Raw genomic sequence first — 16,764 nt, forward strand, 5'->3', positions numbered from 1 at the left:
CACATTTTTCACCATTTTATGGACCAAACAACTAATCGATTAATTGAAAAAGTAATTGACAGATTAATCAACTATGGAAATAATCGTTAGTTGCAGGCCTGCTTCACTAGTTTCAGACGCAGTTGTCAATTTAATCTCTGGCACCCATGTTTGTAGAGTCTGATGTCTTCTAAGTTAAAAGACATCAGACAGTCAGCAACTGAAGTGGATATTAAATTTAGCTTGATTTCATATGTATCTGGCCAACTACCCTTGAACCCTTAAACTTTGGCCACTGTGTTTAGTACGATAACTTGATGTTAAATATTTAAAAAACCAACAACAGGTTGAGGTCATGTAAAAGGATAAAGGAAAAAAATGACATGACACTTTTTTGTTGACTCTGGTGTATAATCAGTAAGTCATCTGCGATCATAAACATATAATACGTTCAAACTAAATAGTGCTCCTGCATGTTTGTTGTAAATTGGCTAAAAATGTACAAACAAACTGTTTTGATCCTTAATATCTAATCATACATTTAATTTGGTTTAACTTTAATAGTCAGATATGTTAGCAGGGTAACCGGTTAAAGGGTTACTCAGAAAAGGCAACAATTAATCAGTGAACCAGTGATGGTTTGTACTCTGACAAAATCAGTTGTTGATGTGACTATGGTTATCAGAATGCCAAATAATTTTATGGCGGCACAGTACTAGATCACTTGCATGCATCGACATTTTTCAATCCGATTTTTCAACCCCAACTTAAAAGCCTGTTATCACATTCTTCTCTACCAGAATATATATATTTATTTTTTTTTTTTTAAATTTTCTGTATGCTCAAGCCATGATATATAAGCTCCTGCTGCTCCCGTGTCTTGTTTGTTTAGGCAAAGGAGGTGGTGCCAGACCCTGAGCTAGTGAAGAAGTTAAATTGGTTTTGCTCCTCGGTGCTGCCTCTGAGTGAGGGCTCTTCTACAACTTCATCCAGCCTGGAGCTCACCTACATCACTGACTTCTTCCTGGCTCTGACCATCTGCAACAGTGTGGTGGTTTCCTCGGCCAGTCAGCCTCGACACATGGTAAGCAGGTGTCCGGTGCAAAGCATGTACCGTGGAAGACTTGGTTGGAAGGATTTGCTCTACATCTCAGATTTCACTGGCTGTAAGGGTTGGCGGCATGAGTCTGATAAAAATTAAGCTTCATGTGACATATTTGATTTAATAAGTTTGGTTCACTGGTTCCATGTGATGCCACAGTTACCTGATGTTCAGGAACTCATCTACTTAGCTATTTAAACCAATTAATGTGGGTAGGCCTGGCTGATATGGAAAAAAATTCTTATCACAATCCTTTTTTCATATTGATCCAATATCGATATATATCATGATATGAATCAAATCACTATTTCTGTCAAGCTTAAAGGTTGTAAGATGGGAAGATATAACATTTAAACCAAAGTTCATTTTGGTTGTGTTAAGGTTGGGGTTTAAGCAAGACCCAAAATGCAGGTATGGGGGGATAAAGTATATAATAAAAGGTAACCAAAAAACAGATATACATTCTTTTAAGGAAAAAAAGCATTATCCAAAACTCAGGTAATTTGAAAAAACTTGAACTAACGCAAAGGGACCAGAGGAACAAAATAACAAACCAGACCACGGTGAAAGAACAGGAAAAACACAGGCCGGTAACATCACGGACGAACCAACAAAGGGAAGCACAGAGACTAAATAGACACAAGGTGGGCGGGGCAAATTGAACACAGGTGAGACACATTAGGAACAGGTGCAGACAATCACAGGGGCAGAAGACACAGGCAAAGTAAAGTGAACAGACAAAAGACAGGGAAACAGGAAGTGTGGAAATGCTGTTGCATTTTCTGTCTTCATTTTCTCTCTTATCTCGCTCCAACTCCTGACGTACTGATGTGAATGACCACAGTAGCCCAAACATTAACATGTTTGATTAGTAATCGATTACTAAATTAATCGCCAACTACATGTATTTTGATAATCAATAATCAGTATTTTTAATGAAAAGAAATTCTCTCAATTCTCTGATTTCAAGCCATCAGCACAGTCAAAACATTGATGGAATTAGTTCCAACGAAGTTCTATTGATTGTGTATTATATTTCTATTGTGTAAAAGTTATTTTGCGATAATTATCTTAATCGTTTTATCGCCCAGCCCTAAACATGTGTAATTCAAATATAAAAGGAAGGAAACCAGTGAGCATCCAATGCACCTTTAAAACATCCACTGCTTAACCACAGTGGCTCGACCCCGCTGGCTTGATAGAAAACGCCATAGTGCCATAGAACATGGAGCCACCATCACAACTGTTTCCACTAGTCTTACCATTAGCCACTAAGTAGCATCTCCTATGTAAGCTTTTCTTCACTTATGTCCCCTTACTTGAATGTGTGAGTGTAACAAGTGCAGGCAACTGTACAGGGGTCATCAGGTAGACGAGCCCTTGTTAGTGTTTTTTCGAGTTTACCTATGTGATCACCTGAGTTCTCTGGTTGGAGCGAGGTCTGATGCAGGTGAATAAACTTGACAAACATGGTGCAGACTGAGACCCATAGCCGGAGTATCTGAAATGCAGTATCCTGTGCTTTACTGAGTCAAATCTGCATGAACACCAGGCTGCAGGCAAAGATCGTTTCTGATTTTCCTTTTTTAAATGATTTTTCATCATCAGTTTTTTTTTAATATGTGAATATTGTTATTTTTGACCTTAGAGGCAACAAGTTATTTAATTTGCCAGGGTTGTTACCAACCCTGGCAAATTCCGCACACACAGGTAAAAAAGATCACCTGCTTTCACAGAACCTGGAAATAATCTTTACCTGTTAAAACCTGAAAAAACTATAAAAATTGATCCTGGGGAAAAGGATCTATATATATTATACTACTTTCTGGACTTCCATACAACTTTTATACACCAATCAGCCACATTAAAACTTTAAAAACCTGTTACCGTTTAAGCAAAGACTCATCCATATTCTTTGTTGTTTTTTCCCCTCTTCCCTGCAGGTGCCTGAAGCACGAACCCCGCTGAAGTCCCTGGAGGAAATCAAGCTGATGTTTCAGCGCTTCAGCTTCTCTCCATTCTCAGCCCTGTCCACCCTCTCCCCTCCCCAGATCAAAGGGAGCCCTCTCAGCTTCACCAGCAGGCTGTTCACCCGTGGGAAGGCTGGCTCCTTCACCATCTCAACAACCCCCAGCTCCACAGACGGGTCAGAACCAGGGAAGGACAGCTACATGGAGACCTCCAACCTCAGGCGTAAACTGGACTTATCTGCCACAGGGGAGGGAGGAAATGCTGGGCCGGTGGAGAAGGATATCAGGGAGGATGCTATCAAAGATGCAAAGGCCCAAACAGTGTGTGGAAATGGGCCCAAACAGGATGTGGAAACGGACTCTGATAGTGACACTGATGATGAACTGCTGTATGAGGCGGAGAGTCCGGACGAGGCGGCTCTGGTCCATGCAGCCCGGGCGTACCGCTGCACCCTGAGGGGACGCTCTGCAGAAAGCCTGCTGGTGGATCTGCCAGGAATCGGCTCTCTGGCTGTGCAGCTGCTTCACATCCTGCCCTTCGACTCCAACAGGAAGAGGATGTCAGTGGTGGTCCGCCACCCGCTCACAGGACATGTGGTAGTTTACACCAAGGGAGCCGACTCTGTTATCATGGATCTGGCTGAGACCCCTAAAGGTAATTCACAGAATAAAATAGAAATGTACAGCCCTGAGTGAAGAACTTTGTCTACTGACTGGTGACAACTAATAAGACTATTAACAGCTGTTTTTTTCTGTATGACCGTCACTCAGCATGTCTCGTGTATGTCCAGGTGCAGAGCAAGCTCAGGAGATCTACAATCACATCAGAGAACAAACCCAGAAACACTTGGACAGCTATGCCAGAGAAGGCCTCCGCACGCTCTGCATTGCTAAGAAGGTAACCCTACTCAAGTTTATTTGCTACACATTCCCAGCACATACTAATTACTGTAATGATGGTCTGTGGCATTTCAAATACTTTAATAACGTGAATGAATGAATAAATAAATAAATTATTAAATGTTCCACCATTGAACCCGAGTGGGAAATGTTCAAAGCTTGCATTGCTGAAGTGGCGGTAAGCTGCGGTCTCAAGGTCTTAGGTGCCTCAAGGGGCCGTAACCCTCGAACACCATGGTGGACACCGTTGGTCAGGGAAGCTGTCCGACTGAAGAAGGAGTCCTTTAGGGATATGTTATCCCAGAGGACTCCGGAAGCGGTTGCAAGGTACCGACGGGCCCGAAGCGCTGCAGCCTCTGCCGTGTCTGAGGCAAAACAGCGGATGTGGGAGAAGTTCGGAGAAGTCATGGAGAAGGACTTTAGGTCGGCACCAAGATGCTTCTGGAAAACCATTCGACATCTCAGGAGGGGGAAACGGGGAACCATCCACACTGTGTACAGTAAGGATGGGACACTGTTGACCTCAACTGAGGAGGTAATCGGGCGGTGGAAGGAGCATTTTGAGGAACTCCTGAATACGACTTGCACACCCTCTATGGTAGAGGCAGAGCTGGAGGCTGATGGGGTCCCCCGGGAGATACTGTGGGAGGTGCTGCTGGAGTATGGGGTGAGGGGGTCACTTCTTGGGGCCATCCAAACCCTGTATACTCAAAGCAAGAGCTGTGTCCGGGTTCTCGGCAGTAAGTCAGATTCGTTCCCGGTGGGGGTTGGTCTCCGCCAGGGCTGCACTTTGTCACCAATCCTGTTTGTGATATTCATGGACAGAATATCGAGGCTTGGTCATGGTGGGGTGGGGTTGCAACTCGGTGGGCTGGGGATCTCATCACTGCTTTTTGCAGATTATGTGGTCCTGATGGCATCCTCGGTCTGTAACCTTCAGCACTCACTGGATCAGTTTGCAGCCGAGTGTGAAGGGGTTGGGATGAGAATCAGCAACTCAAAATCTGAGGCCATGGTTCTCAGCAGGAAACCGGTGGATGGTCTACTCCAGGTAGGGAATGAGCCCTTACCTCAAGTGAAGGAGTTTAAGTACCTCGGGGTCATGTTTGCGAGTGAGGGGACAAAGGAGCGTGAGATTGGCCGGAGAATTGGAGCAGCGGAGGCGGTATTGCACTCGCTTTGCCACACCGTTGTGACAAAAAGGGAGCTGAGTCGGAAAGGCAAAGCTCTCGATCTACCGGTCAATCTTCGTTCCTACCCTCACCTATGGTCATGAAGGATGGGTCATGACCGAAAAAACAAGATTGCGGGTACAAGCGGCCGAAATGGGTTTCCTTAGAAAGGTGGCTGGTGTCTCCCTTAGAGATAGGGTGAGAAGCTCAGTCATCCTTGAGGAACTCGGAGTAGAGCCGCTGCTCCTTTGTGTAGAAAGGAGCCAGTTGATGTGGTTCAGGATGCCCCCTGGGCGCCAGGCACGTCCAGCTGGGAAGAGACCTCGGGGTAGACCCAGGACTTGGTGGAGAGATTATATCTTCACACTGGCCTGGGAACGCATCGGGATCCCCCAGTCAGAGCTGGTTAGTGTGGCCCGGGGAAGGGAAGTTTGGGGCCCCCTACTGAAGCTGCTGCCCCCGCAACCCGACCTCGGATAAGCAGTTGAAGATGAGATGAGATGAGATGAGATATTCCTTCATTACAGTGGTTGATGTAGTTGCCAATTGAGTGTGTGCGGCTCTGTGCACTGTGATACTGTGTGTGTGTATGTCATTAATACATTACATGATTGAGCTAGACTGGAGGCAGGGTGTTGTTTTCTGCACCTACAGTGCGCGTTATTGTTCTGTGTGGGTTTGGCTTAGATTGATCTTAAACCTATTGCAGATGACAACACTGCTTATCCCACAAGACATTTCCACCAGACCACACAACTAATCCCAGTGAAGTTGTGGCGCTGTTCACGCTAACACAGACAAAGGTTGGTTCTTTGAAACAGGCTTTTATAGCTTTGGGCGTGTCTTGTGTCTCTGATACATCCTCATCTGAAGCGCGCCATCATGCCGTGTGAACTGTATTTATGAATGAGAGCAGTTCTAAATATCTCAGTGCGACTTTTTGCAGGTTGAAGAAATACATTGTTGTGAAAAAATAAAGGAATTATAATAAATAAGGAAAAGTAGCCTTGCCTTAATGTGACAGCATTCACCTTGTGTTGTAAAGAGTTCCACAATTAACTTGGCTATGGTGAGACGTATAATATGAACAATTTCATCCCTGCCCAACACAACTCAAAAAATGTATGTAAATGCACTTACACAAAGTGTGAAATTAAAAATCTGTGACTGGATCATACGGACGATTCAAAATGTCTTGATAAACAAAATCAAACATAGTAATAAGGTGAAGTACAATATATTTATTTTATGTGCACATATGGATTTAATGTCATAATAAGTGAAAAACATGTTAAAGGGACAATTGTTTAGCCTTTTGTCTTTTTCTAGATGGAGACAAATCCTCCATACTAAAATGAACACAATCATCTGTCCAGTCACAGCTTGGGGATGGGACCATGGGCAGAGCTCATTCATTTCCGACACAACCTGATGTCAGTCAAGAAAAAATGAACAGTTCCCTGTGAGCCGGTCAGAAGGGAGCCAACTCTGCTGATTGTATATTTCATCTCTCAACTCAACAGAGTTACCTCACATTGCATCATGCAGATCGGAAGTTGCTAGAAGTTCTGTCAGCAATCGACTGAAACCAATTTCTAGATTTAGTTACTGATCGTCTGCAGTTGTACAGGATGGATTGTGAAGTAGTAAGCAGATGTGTTACCGAGTGACTGTGTTCTGTGTCCGGAGCAGGTTCTGGAGGAGGAGGAGTATGACGTGTGGCTGAAGGGACAGCTGCTGGCGGAAAGCAGTATAGAGAACAGAGAGGAGCTGCTGCTGGAGTCGGCTCAAAGACTGGAGACCAACCTCACCCTGCTGGGTAGGAGAGCCACTCACTGCAGCCTGACACATCGACCACTAATGCGCTCACGGCTGAAAAGTGTTGGTACCTCTGAACCACGTTGAAACTCTGCTCTGATTTCCTGGAAAGGGTTGCAATTATAAGCTCTTTCTCCTTGCATACCTGCAGGCCTGTGACACAAAGAAGCTGTGAAAAGGAGCTGAAATCTTGCATAGCCCACCAAGACTTTGAAAATGGCCTGGACATAATTATTGGTATACCCATTAGAATCAGTCATTCAGCCTATTTAAATGGACAGAAGTACTCACTGGTATGGTACTTGTTAGTATGGCTTGTTGGGTGCTTCACAGAGAAAGAAAATTAGTTGTCTCAGGAGAAAATGATTTCCAAGCATGGTAAAAGTAAAGGCTACAATACCATCTCTAAGCACTATGATTTTCCTGTGACCACAGTTGTTAATATTACTAAGAAGGTCCTTGGCACTGTAGTCAACCTCTCTGCACATGGCTGCAAGAGGGAAAAAGACACCAGGTTGAACAGAAGTACAGTTTGAATGATGGAAAAGGAACCAAGGGAAAACTTTGAAACAGATACCAGTCACCTGCAAACCTGAGAGAACTGAAGCAGTTTGCTTTAGAAGAGTTGGAAAATCAACAATCAAATGCTGCACATCTGTGTTATATAAATATGGAATAGAGAATTATGCCTAGTACCCTGGTCAATATTATGTTTTTCTTTAAAGTGATAGGATACCAACACTTTCAGAAATGTCAGCATACGAGAGCTGGTCGTACTACAGTGTTTTGTCTCCATATTTGTGTTCAGGTGCCACAGGAATTGTCGACAGGCTGCAGGAGGACGTCCCAGAGACCATTGAAGCTCTTCAGAGGGCTGGGATCAAAGTCTGGGTCCTCACTGGAGACAAACAGGAGACAGCAATTAACATTGCCTATGCCTGCAAACTCCTCCGTCCTAACGACCAACTGCTGACGGCCAACTGTGGAAGCAAGGTCGGAGGCCGAAAGATAGCTGCGCTGTTGTTGGGTTCATTCGGAGAGGCTGTTGATTTTTTACCTTTCTTCCCCCTTAGCTTGTAGTTTGTCTAGCCAGATCCTTGGATATTGTTTACTTGGTCAATTGTCATGTGCTGCCCATGTTCTGTTGCAACGGATTCATGAATCATCAACGTTTTAACTCGGTTCTGATAGAAACAGTAGCTGACAGTGTGTTAAGCCAACTTCGCTACTTCTTCACTACACTACAGTATGCTTCCGAGGAGAAACGTAAGGGGTCCAAACCAAAGTATAAACATGTCTTAAGAAAACCCATCTTATTCCCTTATCTATACCGCTTTTATTCTTTGAGTGTAGCTTAGAGTCTTCTACTGTCTCCACAGACATTCCTTGGAGTTCAGGCCTTTCCTACCCGGTTACTAAGTTTGGCTGGATGGCCAAGAAAGAGACCCTCTTAGAGACAGGGGGAATCCTGTTTATCACATAATGCACATCACTAATAAGATGACGATAAATCAGGCTCCAGACTTCCAAACGTTTTTCAATTTCACAATTTTGAAGGCCACTTGTGTTCCTAAGAACACTCAAAGTCATAGCAAATAATTTTAGACTCTCACCCTGAATTTTATCGCGGCAGTCTGCAGAGACTTCTAATAAGACATGCATTAGGAATTGTGGGCCCTTATACACACAGGTGTGTGCCTTTCTGAACTGCACCCAGTTCGTTCACGTTGCTTCTCATTACCACACTCAAAATTTCGAGAAGTTTCTGAAGCCAGTGTATGTCTGTACCAGATTTTACTGAAATAGTAGTTAATATACACCCCAACTGAGTAACTTCAGGCCCAGCTGGTCAATGAAATCACAAAAACAAACTTCTTCCCAAAAGCAATGCATTGCATAGCTATTGTGATGAATGCAGCAAAGTAAATGTACAGTAACTGCACATGACAGTACTCATTGATTTCTTATCCACCAGGATGCCTGTGCAGCTTTTCTCCAGGAGCTTAAACTGGAAGTGCTGCAGGGTCAAGACAGTATGACTGAAAGGACTGCAGCGGGGACTGATGGGGAATCCTCCTTGGGCAGCATGGCTAGCTTTGTTCTGGTTATAAACGGCCAGACGCTGGACTGGGCCCTTCAGGAGGAGCTGAAGAGCGACTTCCTGGAGCTGAGCCGTAGATGCAAGGCGGTCATCTGCTGCAGGTCCACGCCGCTGCAGAAGAGCCAGGTGGTCCGGCTGATCCGGGATGAGCTTGGCGTCATGACGCTGGCAGTGGGTGAGGACAACCATATGCATGTACTGAAGTACATGCATAGTACAAACAGTAGCAAGTGCTGTATGTGAACATTAACGCTCACGTCACATATGGTTGTCTATGCAAACCTTTGGCTCAGAGTAGATGTTTTTTTCCCCGTGTATATTTCCCCTAACTCACTATGTACTGACAGTTATTTTTCTCAATATTTAAGGTCTAAGTCTGACTTGCATAGCAGCCGCCGTTGTTGTTTGATGTAATACTGACGTTGGTGTTGGAAGTATTATTGAGAATAATTTGTTATAGTAAACATCCTGCAATCATTTCAGCAATCATTTCAGCATATTTCATAGCATTTTGCCCATTATATCATGACGTCTTCCTATTAAGAGAAGCGATAGATTCAAGAGTTGTACCTGATGGGTAGAAATCTCAATGAGTATCCAAAATGTAAAGGACACGAGAGAATTCATTGTGTACGCAAAGATCGAGCAGTAACTAAAACATTGACATACATTGTGACCGTGAATATTGTCCGCACCAAGTTCATCTCATCAACTACCTGGCCAGTGGCAGTTCATGTTGATCCCTAAGTGTAACAGATGATGCTATACTATCTAAGGAAAGCATCACCAACCTGCATTTATAGAGAATACTGTAGGTTTTCAGCTCCAGACAGCTCCTGCCTGTGACTGTTTTGCATATATCACTAAACATGGGGGGACAATTTTTTATTTGTTCATTTAGGTGATGGAGCCAACGATGTGAGCATGATTCAGATGGCTGACGTGGGAATCGGGATATCTGGTCAGGAGGGAATGCAGGTAACGGACTCTACTTTCACCCTGACAGAACACCTAGCAAAACATCACGGGTCTTTATTAATATCATGGAGGTAGATCGTCTTATTATCTGATGTATTCAGCTGCCACAGTTGAGACTTTTAATATACCTTGTTGTTGAACAACACGCTGCACTCATTCAGATGATTCAGATGAAGTTGTGAAGAAGACAGTTTGTGGTCATGTTATTATCTACAGTATTTGTACATTAGCAACTACACTCCAGGCCCAGAGCCTGAAGAACAAAGTTGGTCCGACTGTCCAGTTATGTACAGTCGGTATGTGATTTTATTGTTGCCAGCACCATTTTGTTCTCGCGTTCCAGTAGGTAACATTCAATATGGGTCGTTAGTGAGCCATACCCTCTCCTGTGTTTCACCCCTCCCCACAGGCTGTGATGTCCAGTGACTTTGCCGTCTCCAGGTTTAAACACCTCAGCAAGCTGCTGCTTGTTCATGGTCACTGGTGTTACTCTCGTCTTGCAAATATGATCCTCTACTTCATCTACAAGAATGTGGTGAGTGTTAGTCACCATCTCTTTACAATGTGTGTTACATAGCTTCATAAAGAGCCTGGTTAAGGCATTGGTTTTGCACTACCAACCTGACCTGCTGACGTTCTGCAAAGTACAACAAAATACGGTTAAATTTAAAATGATAAAAATGAAAATGATTATGTAAATATTATCAATTTGTTAGTAGAATCCTACGTTGTGTCTCTCCTTCTTTTTGCAGATGTTTGTGAACCTGCTGTTTTGGTATCAGTTCTTCTGTGGTTTCTCTGGGAGCGTCATGACCAATGCCTGGGTACTGATCCTCTTCAACCTGATCTTCACCTCTGTTCCTCCCCTCATCTATGGCGTCCTGGACAGAGACACGCCTGCAGAAACTCTGATGGGGCTGCCTGAGCTCTACCAGGCTGCACAGGCCTCCAAGGTAACCTTGCACAAATGCAAAAGACGCAAACACAGAAGACACCCTGACACAAGGCGGCACAAACCCACAATTTCAAGCAGTTGTTATTCAGGTCATAGACAACAGAACATCAGTACAGCCCTCAAAAATGAATTATTGTGGAATGGGACAGCTACTGAAATGGGACCATAGATCATCAAAGACTCTACCCTGAGACGCAGACCCAGTTTAAAATACTGCAAACATGAGTGACCTGCAAACACTGAGGTTCACGATAATGAAATCATCATCCCCTGCATGGCCACATAACCAGAACACTCATTTTGCTGTTTGCTGTCAAGAGCCAAATGCTTGAAATGTTAGACAATACATCCATGCCCCACCCAGGGACAGAATACCCCCGGTCCCAGCTGATTTGGTCGAGAGAGGTGGGGTGCACATTGGACAGGTCGCCAGTTCATAACAGGGTGGACATACAGAGACAACAACCATTTCACTCTCACATTTAGACCTCCAGTTAACCTGCATGCCTATGGACTGCAGGAGGAAGCCAGAGTACCTGGGGAAAAAACCCACGCAGACACAGGGAGAAAATGCAAACACCACGCAGAGCGGCTCTGTTCAGCCGTCAAGTTTCAATTCAGAAGGTGACCACAGCTAACCACGGCACCCCCTGAATCATAATACCATTCAGTGTCACAAAAAGTCCACTCTGAGGAGTTAACATGACTGGACTCACTGTATATTTGCACATCAATGTGCACTGTATAATTGTACCACCACTCTTTCATCCTGGCATTCCGAGCTGCAGTGTTTCTGGATCTCCTTCCAGACGGCTAGCGGGTGAATAGGTGGTGGCTTAGATGGGACCGACGGGATGAGACGATCCCAAATGAATGCTGCTCATATGTCACGGAGAACTCGCACACATGCGTTTGAGGCTTCAACACTGCAGTTGAGAAAAGCTCAGCCTTTCCAGCGATATCAGCCAAACAGTGTTTATTTATATAGTAAAGCAGAGGCTCCAGCCAATTACATCAACGCTCAAATGTCAGAATGAGCCTGTATTGAGGAGGCGGAAGCAGTTGGTGAACCTAGTATAAGTTGTCGCCTATGTTTTCTGTGTTCTTCCCTCAAGCATTTCATGGACAGCTAGCATGGAACGTGAGCACGAAAGGCAGCTATGTTGTGTCTCTTAAGCCGGACACTTTGATTGGTTCAATCGCAGCAGCACCAAGCATCAGGCACGCACACCACCAAGTGTTAAGGCAACGCATATGTGTGTGCTCAGTTATGCTACTAAAAAATGTATTATAATGTAATATTTAGCTTTTAAGACTAATAATGAAGTGTAAACTGAGTAAACAAAGGAGGATTGAGAATTTATTGCATAAATCAAGTTACATTTGGTTGTAGTAGACTGGACCAAAGCAGGTAACGTGGCGTCGTCAGGCAAATGGCTACCATGACAACAGGAAACGTACCACAACATGCCAATGTCATGGACAACTGATCAAACAATAACAACAACAACAACAACAACAACAGACAAACACTTTAAGTAAGATACTTGTATCATATTGTCGAAGATTTAACATTTTTGCAAAAAGAGTTGGAACGTTTTTTGAGGACACAGAGGAACAAGACACAACTTCTGTCTCGATCTCACGTGAGGACAAGAAACCGCAAAATTGAACCTCGTCAGTTTGAGCAAGCAAGGAGAGTGTGTGACGTCAGTGTTACTGCAGTCATGCCTGTTCACACTCTCTTCTGAAAGATAAACGGATGACTCTTGTTTCTCTGCAGGTCTACATTCCTCACATGTTCTGGGTCACAGTCCTGGATGCATTTTACCAAAGCCTCGTCTGCTTCTTCATACCTTACTTGGTAAGTATGCTGAGTCGGATCATTTAGCACTGCTTGGGATTGATGTTGCGCTGTTTTGTCAAATAGTTCTGGTTTAAATAATAACCCTCCCACTGACACCCTTACAGCTGATCACATGACACTTAATATCCCAAAGTAATACATGCTGCTCCTGTCCGACTGTAAGGTTGTTGTGATGTTTGTTTCAGGCACTGGCAGGGTCAGATGTCGGGGTGCTGTCTTTTGGCTCTCCCATCAACGCCTCAGCTCTCCTCATCATCCTGCTGCACCAAGTCCTCGAGAGTCACACTCTGGTCAGACTCAAAGCTGTTTGAAATCACCGCTTTTGAAGCTGTATGTCTCCTCCAATGTTTTGCCATTGGAATACTTGATCATGTGACCTGGATGTTATGTATAGCTGCGCTTCCACCACGGGAACTTTCCCCAGGAACTAAGGACCTTTGCAGGAACTCCGCAGGGACAAGGGTCTAAGTTGATTTCGTGGGAAATAATTTAACGCCCCCCCCCCAAAAAAAAAAGTCCTTGCTCAGGGGGTTAGAACTTTACGAAAGTACAGAAACCTTTGGGGTGAGGCTTGCAATGCTGAACATACCTAATTGGTCGAGTACTCCAGTGTTTAATTTTTCATATCCTTACTTTAAGTCGATCGTTTTGGGTGTTTAGAACACACTCTGTTACTAGTGGTTATCTCTTCTCTGATCAACAGCAGCACGGTTTAAATCTCCTCCATGTCTATTGTTGTAGTGTTGCTCGATTTATATAATGTCGTTGTTGTTTAGTTTCTGCATGACCGCCACCTGGTGGACTAGAGTGGAACAGGTTGTTTTAGCTGTCGGTAAATCAGCAGGATCATTTGTCTAATCTCCCCTTGTCTTTAGAACCTCTAATGCCTAACGTACACTAGACGACTTTGAGAAGACACTTGCAGGGTCACTATTTACAAGACTGCAACTCGATTCCTTTTTTAGATTTTTGGCTATCACGCTCCTGGTGGAGGTTTACAGGAAGAGATATTGTTGAACAATGGAGAAGAAACAGCAGCTTTTAGCCACATGTGCCCTAGTGTATGCAATGGTTTGTACAGAAAAAAAAGCCAACTAGAAAAAGAGAAGACACTGCAGAATGCAGTGACGACGGGAATACATGCTGCAACGTCGCATGGGGACTCCGATGAAGCCTCAAACGCCGCCGTTTCGAAACTACCTGGTAGCGCTGTCCCCTGCGATGTCCAGGTTCACGCAACCAGGTAGTTGCCAAACCGCGGCGTTCGAGGCTTCACTGGAGTCTCCATGTGATGTTGCAGCATGTATTCACCTACACGCTTTTCTGCTTCCTGCTTGGTTCTGGAAAGAGCTCACCTTTTGGTTGTAGACGATGTTCACGTCACTATCTGCGTGAGCCAAGACTTGCTGTCTTGAAACAAAAACTTATGATGATATCAAACATGGTAGATTTTGTCGTCAAGACAAGCAAAAGACTGACATACAAAAGCTCAAATCACCACCTTGCACCAAACATTGGAGATGATGGGAGCGCGCCTCAACTCCAGCAAAACGCTACCGACATCGGAAATTTGTCTGCGACAGTGAAATTGCTTGAAAGTCGCTTGGTGTAAGGCCAGCACGAAAAGTTTTTCTGAAATATTTGCTGTAACCATTAGTTACTTGAAAAGTGTCCTGGGACTAAAAGTTATTTTGGTCGAAACGCCGTGGATGTTATCCTAGGATACCAACGGACCAGAGTGTTTATTGAGCGAAATTGTGATCTTCCGTGTTGTTTTGCAGACATGGATTCATGTTGTGGTGCTGTTGCTCAGTGGAGGCTCCTACTTTGGCTTTGTGCTGCTCTTCAGTGTGTCCTGTGTGACCTGCAGCCCCCCCACCAACCCTGTGGGGGTGGAAACACTCCAGATGTCCCAGCCTCTCTTCTACATCATATGTGCAGTCACTACTGTGACAGCCCTGTTACCCAGGTAACACACTCAAATACAAACACACTACTGTAAATACACATGTTTGTTGTCCTTGACCTTTGACCTCTGACGGAGCAGCTCCAAAAGTTAATTATCTGGAGATTACGTCCTAAATAATACCACTACGTTTAGTGAAAATCTGTTTTTGAGTTTTGCGCACACATGCATACACACACACATACACAGAGGCAAAAACAGTAGCATCTGTGTGTTCACCTCTGCAGGATGTTGTTTCGAGCTCTGCACAACACCTTGCACCGCTCTGCTGCCCTGAAATCCTCTCAGATGGACAAGGTGGCATCGGAAGAGTACCGCAAGAGAATGCAGCACTGGAACCTGAGCCACTCCAGAGTCAACAGGCTGCCAGTGTGCGCCGACAACCCTGGCCTGGAGCCGGGCCTGGAGCCCTGCACGTCCTCTGTGGTGTCCTGACCTCCCTCTACACACACACTCACATACACACAGACAAAGAGACGTTCCCCCCTTGGTCAGAAGGCTCGTACCAGTGTATGAGCTGTCTAGGAATAGACAGAGCTGGAAGTTCAAAGAAGACAGTTGATGGTCACGTGCTGCATTCAGGTGCATGTCAGTGGCTGAAGAAGATTCTTTGGTGCAATAAACGTCCCTGTGTGTGTACACTTTCACTTTCTGCTGCCTTACGTCACCCTGCTGGATGACTCCCTTTGCTACATGCCAGCTGTCGAAGAGATTAATTAGCCACAAAGAAACCCACGTTGTCACTGCGAGAAAAACTCTCCTCACTGAATGAATTAAAACGATGAAGCTCGGTTGACATGTCACCAGGCAGAACCTGTTTGGGAAACAGCAACTTTGAAACACGACCATCGTGAAAAACATTTGGAGGGAAGAGCTGAGTGATTCATCAGGGATCATAAAAGAATGAGAACTACCTCCACTGGCCTTTTCTGTGAGTGAAGAAGTCTGCTGGAACACTGCTGTCGCACTGCAGCTTGCAACCAAAACACGTGGCCTCCCACAGAGTGTGGCGTTGCCCAATTACCATGGAGATTGTGGATACTAGAACAGAGACAGCGGTGATGCTGCATTCAGTGTCTGTGTGAAGGAGACGTGGAGAGAGAGCCAACCAGGACCACCAGGTCCTTGTGATAACTACTGTACAGTCCGCCAGGTTACTGCCTCTTATGGATCAATTAATGGCGACATATTATGTTTTTGAAGTTTTTTCCCTTTCCACTAGTGTGTTATACAGGGTTCCTACGCAGTATGGAAAAGTATGAAATTTGATTTTGTAATTTCCAGGTCTGGATAAGTATGGAAAAAAGAAAAGATTTGTATGTTTCAATTTCCTTTGTGTTTCAAGACTGAAGTCTCAACAGGGTAACATAAGTAGTTCCTATCAATCGGGCATTATTTAGATTATCCTGGTGATAGCGAGTTACTTTGTACTGTGTCCCCTGTTGATGATAAAATACACATTTACCCAAAATTACTGAGTTGAAATATGTAATATATGTCTTAAAAACAGGTAACGTCTGAATTGGAAGTATCAATCTGCACATGCACTTCACCATCATCTCTCCGGAGAAACCATAACGTTCTGTGTATGAAGTGCAACATAATAGCACCCGGGACACGTCGCCAGCCTATCGCAGGGCCACATACAGAGACAAACAACCATTCACTCTCACATTCACACCTACGGTCAATTTAGAGTCTCCAATGAACCAGACCCCATTCTGCATGTGTTTGGACTGTGGGAGGAAGCCAGAGAACCCGGAGAGAACCCACGCATACACGGGGAGAACATGCAAACTCCACACAGAAAGGACCTGGTTGAACCGGGATTCGAACCCAGAACCTTCTTGCTGTGAGGCAAAAGTGCTAACCACTACACCACCGTGCAGCCCTAAGTTATGATATTTATTCATACAATAATATTAACTTAATAGAAATCTAGCAATTAGGACTCAG

General features: G+C 44.4%; 1 protein-coding gene across 3 annotated transcripts in view; it reads left to right on the forward strand.

Annotated features, from left to right (window-relative positions):
* Positions 1–16,319, forward strand: part of atp10d (ATPase phospholipid transporting 10D) — a 39,045-nt gene extending 22,726 nt beyond the window's left edge. For all 3 annotated transcript variants that reach the window (XM_047337526.1, XM_035609557.2, XM_047337527.1), the window contains 13 exons: positions 872–1,063; positions 3,025–3,706; positions 3,843–3,949; positions 6,816–6,942; positions 7,750–7,934; positions 8,917–9,217; positions 9,944–10,020; positions 10,430–10,555; positions 10,773–10,973; positions 12,759–12,839; positions 13,028–13,132; positions 14,624–14,811; positions 15,036–16,319. In XM_047337526.1, the coding sequence (XP_047193482.1) occupies positions 872–1,063; positions 3,025–3,706; positions 3,843–3,949; positions 6,816–6,942; positions 7,750–7,934; positions 8,917–9,217; positions 9,944–10,020; positions 10,430–10,555; positions 10,773–10,973; positions 12,759–12,839; positions 13,028–13,132; positions 14,624–14,811; positions 15,036–15,243 (2,580 nt within the window). In that variant the 3' untranslated portion in view covers positions 15,244–16,319. The remainder of the gene's footprint in view (positions 1–871; positions 1,064–3,024; positions 3,707–3,842; positions 3,950–6,815; positions 6,943–7,749; positions 7,935–8,916; positions 9,218–9,943; positions 10,021–10,429; positions 10,556–10,772; positions 10,974–12,758; positions 12,840–13,027; positions 13,133–14,623; positions 14,812–15,035) is intronic.
* Positions 16,320–16,764: the final 445 nt, after the last annotated feature.

The sequence above is a fragment of the Scophthalmus maximus genome, chromosome 15, assembly GCF_022379125.1.
Source record: "Scophthalmus maximus strain ysfricsl-2021 chromosome 15, ASM2237912v1, whole genome shotgun sequence".
Lineage (NCBI taxonomy): Eukaryota > Metazoa > Chordata > Actinopteri > Pleuronectiformes > Scophthalmidae > Scophthalmus > Scophthalmus maximus.